At 35.6% G+C, this 10,227-nt stretch overlaps 1 protein-coding gene across 1 annotated transcript; it reads left to right on the top strand.

Annotated features, from left to right (window-relative positions):
• The first annotated feature begins 5,396 nt into the window (after positions 1 to 5,396).
• Positions 5,397 to 9,615, top strand: LOC100808056 (ataxin-3 homolog). The gene is made up of 2 exons (XM_003520885.5): positions 5,397 to 5,891; positions 8,623 to 9,615. Exons 1-2 carry the CDS (start codon positions 5,655 to 5,657, stop codon positions 9,394 to 9,396), a joined length of 1,011 nt encoding a protein of 336 aa, XP_003520933.1. The 5' UTR covers positions 5,397 to 5,654; the 3' UTR covers positions 9,397 to 9,615.
• Positions 9,616 to 10,227: the final 612 nt, after the last annotated feature.

Here is a 10,227-nt window from a genome sequence, read left to right as displayed (position 1 = left end):
GTAATCGATTACCAGAAGATAATTTTGAAAAATAGCTTTTAAAAAGGGCTTTGAATTTGAATTTTGAACCTGTAATCGATTACTAGATGTTTGTAATCAATTACTAGCAACAGAACTCTTGAAATTCAAATTCAAAAGTCATGACCCTTCAAAATATAGTTGTGTAATCGATTACCAGAAACCTATAATCGATTACCAGTGAAAAATTTCAGAAAAAGCTTTTTGAAAAGACACGTATCTTCAAACCATTTTGAAAAGGCATGAAGGGCCTATATATATGTGTGTTTGACTTCAAAAAGCAAGAGAGAGATATTCCAAGAGAACTTCATTGTCAAATGCTCTCTCAACAACTCTTGGGCAAACACTTGCAAATCTATTAAGAGTTCATCCAAGAACTTCAAATTGTATTATCCACTCTAAAGGAGAGAAATCTTTTTGTTCTTCTTAAAAAGTCAATTGTAATCAAGAGACTAGCTTTCTCTTGAATTGTGAGTTTCTTGAACACAAGGGAAAGGGATTCCTTGGGTGTTCAGAAGTTGTAAAAAGGTCTTTTACAAAGTTAGTAAAAATCTCAAGTGGGTTGCTTGAGGACTGGACGTAGGCACGGGAAGTGGCCGAACCAGTATAAATTGAGTTTGTATTTCTCTCTTCCCTTATCTCATTTATTTTATTGCAATCAATTTTATCTTACACATTTAAAAGAACATTGTTAAATTGATTGCTTCTTCTTCTTCTTCTTCTTCTTCTTCTACATTCTAAGCCTATCATTTAAAAGGGGGGGGGGGGGTTAAAGCTTGTTTGGGAAAATTGTGAAACTTAATTCACCCTCCTCTTAAGTTATTGAGGTCACTTGTCCAACATGTAATCTCAAAGAGCATGGAGGATTAGGATTGAGGAAAATAAGGCTTGTTAATCAAGCCTATATAATGAGAGAAAATTGTAGATTTTGTACTAGAGAGCCTACAGTTTGGGCTATTTTCATTCATAGCAAGTATCATTGTGGCTCGAATTTTCTTTCGATGATTAACCAGCAACGACAAGGCAGCAATTTTTGGCAAGGACTTTGATTTTCTTGGGATAATTATTGTCAAAATATTACTTAGAGGGTGGGGTATGGAAAGGCAATAGAATTCTAGAAGGACAATTGCTTACCAGGTTGTGGAAAATTGGTAGTTATCCGTAAATAACACTCCTCAGGCTGTGTTACAAAAAATTGTAGCAAATTATGTTAGTAACAATGGGAAGTGGATGATGCAATTCTCCCAAGGAAGGGACCCATCACCAGAGCCAAGGCTAAGAGACTCTAGGAAGATTGGGTCAGGGATGCACGAAAATGCCTTAGGGTTCTCATGAGCCTTAGGATAGATTTTGGGTCCATAGGTTAAGTATGAGCCCATTTATCTTTGTACATATTAGATTAGGATTTTATTATCTTTTTTGGGCCTTGTATTTAGGGCTCCATAGTGTAGGGAGGATACTCCACAAGTTTAGGGTACCCTAGTAATGTAGGATTTTTTAGCCCTTGTATTTTAGGGCACCTAGACTAGTTTTTGTATTAGGGGTAGTTTTGTAATTTCACATACATTAAGTGCACTATTTGATGTGTGTGTTAGGAGAGAAATTTAATTGAATTGGGAGAAACCTAATCTAATTAAATTTCGAACCAGCCTAAGGGGGAGGTGAGCATTTGCTTGCTAAACCTCATTGCCACATTATATAGTCATACTTTGTGCATGTCCTTCATGCTTTACATGCCTTTTGACACCTAAGCACACTTAGTGGAGAATTTTGGATTTGATTTTGGATTAGTGGGTTGAACCATAGCTGAAATTCACTAATCATAATTAGTAAAATTTTGGCTCCAAATTTGGCTCCACAAATTCAAATTCAAGTGAAATTTGAATAGAAATTCAAATTTCTCTCCAATTTTGTGTGACACTTAGGCTACAAACAAAGGTCTTGTGTGTGCATTTTGCAACTTTGATCATTTGAGAAATTAGACTTCAAAGTTTAGACCTCATTCTCCATTTTTCCCTCTCTCTCCACTCATCTTCTCCTACCTTTAAGCTCTTATCCATGGCTTCCTACGATGGTGAGCTTGTTCTTGACTCATCTTCTCCTTGAAGTGGTGTCTCCAATCACCTTTCCTTCTTCTCCATTCTGCTTCCATTGATCTTCAAAAAATAAATGACTCCATTGATGAAGAAGATCCAAGGCCTACAAGCTCTACACGGAGCCACATTAGTGGAAGATTGACTTAATGAAGGATTATCTTCCAACAACAGTGCTACAAATGGTTAATAATATGACCATAAGGCTGGCTACGAATCAGGATGGAATTATAGCTTGGATGAACTCGAGTGATGGAGTTTTCAATATGAAGTCTGTGCATGAGGTGCATGGAGCTTTGTAGAACCAAAATTTTGATCTTTTTAAGAGGATTCAATGGAAGGGTTCTGAGAGAACGAATGGATTTTTATAGAAGTGTTAACTCGTTGGCAAGTGCACCAATTTGTCTCAAATAGTAAATTACTTGAAAGTTCGAGTTTCGAATCCACGGGGACTTTGTTTGTATTTGTGTTGGTGTATATCCCAATTTTTGAGCAAGAGAAGGGTAGAAAAAAAAATTATAAATGTAAAATTTGGAGAAAGTGAAGAATAAGAAAAATAAGAAATTTAAAATAAAAGATAAAGAGAGGTAGGAGATAAGATAAAATTTAAAGAGATAAGAGATTTAAAGATAAAAAAAAGTAGAAGATAAAATAGATGAGAGATTTTAATGTAAAAGATAAGAAAAGTAAAAGATATACGTTTGAATGCTTAAAGATGAATTCATAATGCAAATATGTTGGAGCCTAGCATGCCAAAACTACTTGTGATACAATGTTAATAAATCTTCTCTATCTAATGTTATCCCAGTTTTCATCCATATCTACTATGATACTCTATCTTTGGTTTTCCAGCATGAAGAGTCTAATTTATCTTCTCTTCCAAATTTCTTTGCAAAGATAAAAACAATAAATTGAAATTCAGATTGAAGATGCATAAAACAGGCTAAACAAATCTCACTCTATTTCTAGCAATGATTTCATTTAGATGTCATTTTCCAGTTCTTAGAAAATAATCATTTTTCAATGCATTACCTCTTGAACAATACATGAGCATGGGTGATCAAACCATAATCAATAAACAATGAAGTACAGAAAAGAGAAATAAAAATTGAATTGCATTAAGTAGATAATAGAAAATAATTACATTACAAGAGTTGACTTGACAGGCTCCCAACAATGGGGGTTTAACCTTTCATTGCTATGAGAGGCTTTACAATTTAGAGGCTGATGTGGATAGAAATAAAAGAGGGATGGATAGAGAATGTGAAGGGGATAATGGACATATAAAGAAGGTTTCCTCTATTAGAGATGCTCGGGCGGCTTTGGATGTATTCATTAGAGAGCTCTGAGTCTCGGTCGATGTGTATTTGTCCTTTGCTTCCTACTCCTTTTATAAGCCTAAGGTAGCTTAAAATTCACACAACCTCCCGCTAAGCGGGCCTTCTGGGCTTAGCGAGTATGATAGTGATCACGCGCTTAGCACGGGATTCGCGCTAAGCACGTCTTAGGGCTTCTTCGTGGGCCTTCTCCATGCTAAGTGTGAGCTGACCGCTAAGTGAGGAGATGCATTGGGCATGTTTTGTACGCTAAGCGAGCTATCCCAATCTCCAACTTTTCTTCAAGTTTTTGCATCTCCAAATCACTTGAAATTTTCTTTTTTTGAATCCCGCTAGTCAAAAATTACAATGATATTAAATTCTTCATTATTTCATTAAAAACAATAGTAAAGTGAATGAATTATAATCATTCTTAGACAAAATTGTTTATCAATTAAACTCAAATTTCGTAGTTATCAGGAAGCTTGGCCATGAATGTCTTCTAACGAACTCTAAAAGAACGCGGTTTGGAATGAGCCACTCAAATTTTTGTCCCACCTATGAAGAGTTGGAGGAACATCTATTCCACTTGTTCAAGGATTGCCTAGAATCAAAACTAGTCTGCCAGATTTTCATTAGAATTGATGCAAAGGGTGATTTCTATATAGCAATAGATTGGCCTTCGTAGTTGGGGAATAATCTCCTTATTGGTAGGGAGGTGCATGGGGTGAGTTAGAATCTCTTATTTGAAACTATGCTCAATACTATTTAGTGGAAGAAGAATATGATTACATTCTAAGGTGAGAAGTGGACTACTGAAGTGATGATAAAAAAAAAAGGCTTGTAATATGACTCATTCCTATAAAGATAGCTTGACGAGGTTTGAAACTTTAGCCAAATTTGAACATATCAGTTCATATGGGTTAAATATCATATGAGAGTTTCCTGCTATCGATGAGGTGGTGCTTAATTGTGATGGTTTAGCTATTGAAAATGGTAGAATGTCAGCTTGTGAAGGAGTCGTCCATGACCATACATGATTTTTCATTTGTGGATTCATCTCAAATTTGGGAGGAAGTTCAATCCTAATAGTAGAGTTGAAGGCTATATTATTAGGTCTAAAACTAGCCTGGTCACAAGGATATAGGAAGTTAAGAGTGAACTTTGATTCTCAACTTGCACTAATGTTTCTTTCGAAAGGATTTTACATGACACACCCATGCTATAATATTGTACCTATTCATGATATTCATGCTAATGAAGGCACTATCACCTAGAACCACTTACTCCGAGAAGCAAATCAAGTGGATGACAAGTTAGCTAAGCATGCTTTGAAAACAATGATGAGTTACATGTTTATAATTTTGTACTAGATTTTGTACGGGTTGAATCTAGACTTGATTAAGCTCAAACTTCTTTTCCAAGAAGCTTTTAGTCTCTTTAATAATATTCATTCACACAACAAAAAATGATTTTAATGCAGAATATTTTTGTAAAAAAATAATTAATATAAAAATATTTTAAATTAAACCTTTTTTGAATAAATTTTTTAGATTAAACCTTATAAAAAGAATTAAACCACACTTTTAAGTTGAATCTAATAATAAGAACATTAGATAATAAAAAAACTATTTAGTGAAATAAAGAAACAAAAATCAATATGAAAAAAAAAATACAGGAAGTCCCTAGCTTAAAATCCCGTAGTCTTTGTTTCTGTGCATCCCTAGACCCCATAGTATAGATTGTCCTAATCCATACGCCAATGAAATTAGGCCTCCGAAGTAGTAAAACCTAACCTTAACAGTTGTCCCTTTTCTCCTTAAAAAAAAAAAAAATTGTCCCTTTCGTGATGGATCACCGTTCCCAAAATCCCACGTGGCATCCCCACAGCACGACACATAAGACTCCACATTTAACACTAACATCCAACCAAACAAACACTGCAGCAAGAAAAGAAACAAACATCACGAAAATCCACAACCTTTATTTAAATTTAATTGCCATTTATCATTTCATTTATAGCCATTTATTTGTTTCATTTATTATCCGTTACGTTGACGCCCCTGCCTCCGATTCTTTCCCCTTCTCACTTCCTTTCACCCTTTTCCCTCACAACACAATACAACAAAAGAGAACACGAATAAAACGCACCGTACCGCACGCGAATCGCAATTATTAGGGTTTACGCACCCTCACAATTGGTTTGAGATTTGCGAATTCGGCGACGATGATGGGGGAAGGAGCGAGCAATGGAGGGATGCTGTACCACGAGGTGCAGGAGTCGAAGCTCTGCGCGGTGCATTGCGTGAACACGGTGCTGCAGGGCCCGTTCTTCTCGGAGTTCGATTTGGCCGCGCTCGCCTCCGATCTCGACCGCAAGGAGCGCCAGGTCATGCTCCCCGCGCTCTCCTCGGCGGATTTCGAATCGCACAATGTCTCGCTCGACGGCGATTTCAGCATCCAGGTTCGATTAGGGTTTCTCTTTCCCCAATTTGTTTTTTTTTTACTCTTTGGCGCCGTTGATTTTGGCTGTGTACGTGGGAATGTGACGGGCTTGTCGTCGTTTTTTGTTTTGGAAAGTTCTAGTTGCTATGGATGGTTTGGATTTTTATTGAATAGAAACGGTTTATAAGGGTTCTTTTGTTTTTATATAATAATAATTTGAGGAACTTTGTTTTTTGTGCACTTGTGGCGCTAGCTGCTCCTTCTATTGTTCAATCTAGCTTATTGACTGTGGTGCTTGGGTGATGTTTTTTTTTTTTTTGGCTGGAGTTGACTTCATGGATGCAAAGCCTTATGCTTTGTGAAGAGTTACTGCTTGTTTGACATAGGATGGCTTGTGCTTTGTGGTGCAAGTTTAGTTTGACTAATTGAATATTTTCCATATACTTATTTTACAAGATGATTGTCTATTAAAGATAGTTCTTTGCATTTACACGTATGAATGGTAAGATGATGATGATGAGATGTAATATATGTTTCAAACTTTCAATGTTTTGACTAAGCATATTTCTTTGCTTAAATAAATACTGCATACACATTGCTTCAACTTGGAGCTCACTATATTCAACTGAATTCAAATTTTGGGTCCATACCAAAAATGCAATGCATGATCTGATAATTGTTAATAGTGATAAATTCCTGTGATAACATTGGCATGCCTCTGACATAATTGAATTACAAATAGGATGTACTGATGTTTTATGCATGTTGAAATTCTGATCCCATTTGGAGTTTGTTATTGATACATTTGTCTGACCTCTATTTCCATTTTGGCTGGCCTTCCTATGCACGAATAATTTGTTTTAGCTGTACACCTTTGGCTCTGGTATTTCACTGTGTAATTAGTACAGTAAATAGGTATTACTTTGACAGTTTTTATACTTAGATTTTGATGCTGTTATGCCTGAGGAATAAATAAGAAAGAAAAATACAAGAAGATATAAATAATTACAATAATTATGATAGTGTTAAAATTTCAACAATTAAAATAATAGGAATTTAATACATTCCCTCTATTTTCATACTTAATCAAATAGGAATGAAGAGATTATTTATAACAGGAAATTCATACCTTGTCAAATCCTGTTGAATATCTTTGAAGTAGTAGGAATTGAGTGAGACATGTCTTTTCTGTTTTTGGGTTGAGCTCAATTTTACTTCCCAGGCAATTTTTAGAGTGTTCACTAAGAGTTGGAAAGGACTTGGACTAGTTATTTTGTAATTCTATGTAATTGATATATGGGATGATGATTCTAATTCTTAAAGTGTCTCCAAATATATCGATTAGAAGGTCCAATTCCATGCTCAATTCTACACGTCTAACAGAAACTTAATGTCTTTGCACTAACAGCTGTCAGAAGTAGAGAAGGGGTGTACTCTAGTCTGATTAAAACTTCAGTCTGATTTTTATGTTAATGTGTCATCCCCCAGCTGCCTTTTATTTGTTTGGACTGCACCCTTGAGTTGCCTAATCTCTAGGGTTTGATCCCTTTGCAGAAAAAAATGTTTTTTTTCCTTTCTGTTTTTTTATTGATTTTGGAATTTTGAATTTTGATAGTTGTGATGTAGTTGGTATTGGTTTTTTAGTATCTGTTCATAACTGAATCCATTCTTGTGCTCATAATTAGTGTCTGTTGTTTGGGATGATGAAAACATGTCCAGCCAACTGAACAGAGTCAAATCCTTGTCAATTCTGAAATTAAATGAACATGTTGGAAATGTAATTTTATCCTTTTTTTGTAACATGCTTTTGCGTTTTACATTTGTAAGGTTTTGCATTTGAAGCCTGCTCCCTCTAGTCATCTTTTTCAAAATGTAAGTGTACCCGTTTTGCCCCTCCCTCCTTAGAGAAGGCAAACCATAGAACTCTTTTGATTGCATTGGTTTATTTCTATAGAGAAGTCAAAATATTTTTACCTATAAATTTCATCCTTTCTTAAATAACCATATAATCCAAATATTTTGATGTAATATGTTTGGCGCAAGCCTTCCAAAAAAAAAAAAAAGTTTGGCGCAACACTGTTCTTTTATCAGTTTACCAAATGAGTAATTTTATGATTAAAGTTTGTTCAAATAAATGGTTTAGTTAAATGATGATTGATCTTAGCATGCCAATTAATGAAAGAATCCTAAATCTTAGTTGGTTCTTTGGACAAAACTTGAGCAAGTTCTGTAGGTGTTTGCATGGTTGTCAATACCGTTGTTGCGGCGCTCAAACCCCAAAGTGGGATTGTGGATAGGGATGACCGCTATTCTAAATTATTTTTTTTGTACCTATTCTGAATTTTTTTAATATGTATGTACTATTTTAGATTTTACACACATATAATTTGTATTATGTAACAATATGTTTATTGTTTAACAATATTTATATTCTTTATTACTTATTATATATTTCTCATTATTATATTATTCACAATTTTTGTCTTGTTTTAACTGCTTTTCATTGGTTCGTGATCAGTTAGACTGGTTTTCTGATCCATCTGTTTTCTGGGTTGTTGTCTTGATTGGTGTTTGAACCAGCTATTCCAGCCTGTTTTTTATAACTATGGTTACAAGTAGTTTTTTTTTTGTTTAGTGAAATCACGGGAAGTTTGTTGCATGCATCAAATATTAATTTTGGGCATGCAATTTAGGATTTGGATCCTTTGCAATTTTATGATTTACTTAATTATGCAAAGCCTTTTCTGTAGGTTTTACAAAAGGCTCTGGAAGTGTGGGACCTACAAGTTATCCCTCTTGACTCTCCAGTTGCTGAGCCTGCCCAGATTGACCCTGAGCTGGAAAATGCCTTCATTTGTCATTTGCAAGACCATTGGTTTTGTATCCGTAAAGTGAACAGGGAGTGGTATAATTTTGACAGTCTCTATGCAGCCCCACAGCACCTTTCCAAGTTTTACCTCTCTGCCTATCTTGACTCTTTGAAAGGCTTTGGGTGGAGCATATTCCTGGTTAGAGGAAATTTTCCAAAAGAGTTCCCCATCTCCTCATCTGAAGCTTCTAATGGATTTGGGCAGTGGCTTTCACCCGAAGATGCTGAGAGGATAACTAAATCTTGCAACTCAGTACAGGCTCCACACCAGAGAGTTAACGAGCGCCAACAGAATTATGATCAGTTTCTTTCTCATGGGGAAACCGAAATGCTATTAGACATGGAAGATGAGGATCTAAGGGCTGCAATTGCAGCTAGTCTGATGGATTCATCCCCAGTTGTGACAAATGCTGAAGCCAGTACTCCTCAAAATGATAATCAAAGTAGTAAACAAGTGGCAACCACTGAAGCTACCCCTCTAAATGATCAACACTCCAAACAAGTGGAACCCATTGAAGCCACTCCGCCTCTCAATGCTCAAAGCAACAAACATTTGCCTGCTACTGAAGCTGGTTCTCCTCTGAATGATCAAAACAGCAAAGAAGTGGCATCTACTATAGGTGATAACGCTCAAGATGATAACCAGAAAAAATAAAAAACTGCCTAAGAGTGTGCTCTTGTTTGTTCCTAATTTGTTTTTGCAATTGAGGACAAAAATCTTTACCAGTTTAGGTGGTCGAAACATACATCAGTGGCTTAAAGTCATGGTGCTGTGCAGTATACACATTCTCATTTCAATTGCATGATGTATAAACTGTAAGGAAAACCCTTCAGCATTTCCATCGATTATATGATAGTTACCAAGTTTTGACAATGTTTTGGAAAACCCTTTCGGCATTTCTGTAATTGTAATTGATACCAAGTTTTGAGTTTTGACCATGTTACATGCTGGTACTGCTATAATAAATTTTCTTGTGGTGGTGATTACGAGAACTCTTGATCGATTGAATGGAACCCCTCCCCTAATTCGAAGACAACTATTATTAGGCTCTAGATTTCAAGGTCACTTCGATACAACAGTACATAAGAAATACAGGCCGTGTTTTGGCTGTTGCTAGGTGCATCCAGCATTATTGCTGGTGCACCCAGCATCCTTAAAAAATAACTGTCCCTGCCTTTTTTTCTTTTCCGGATCAACTTGATTCGTAAAAGACATGCGAATCACCTTGATCTGTAAGTCTTTTACGGATCAACTTGATTCACAAATCTTCTACGGATCAAGGTGATCCGCAAAAGATTTACGGCCTTGATCCGTAAGTCTTTTGTGGATCAACTTGATCCGTAGAAGATTGTGTTTTTTGAAAATTTAAACTTTATTTAAACGAATTTTCATTAAATTAATTAATTAGTAATTAATAATGTGGATATGTTTTAATTTTTAAATGACAATTCTAATTTACTTATTTCCATTCATAATATTTCGATG

This window comes from Glycine max, chromosome 3, assembly GCF_000004515.6.
Source record: "Glycine max cultivar Williams 82 chromosome 3, Glycine_max_v4.0, whole genome shotgun sequence".
NCBI lineage: Eukaryota > Viridiplantae > Streptophyta > Magnoliopsida > Fabales > Fabaceae > Glycine > Glycine max.
The sequence above is the reverse complement of the archived record's forward strand: the minus strand, read 5'-3'. Positions and strand labels throughout refer to the sequence as shown.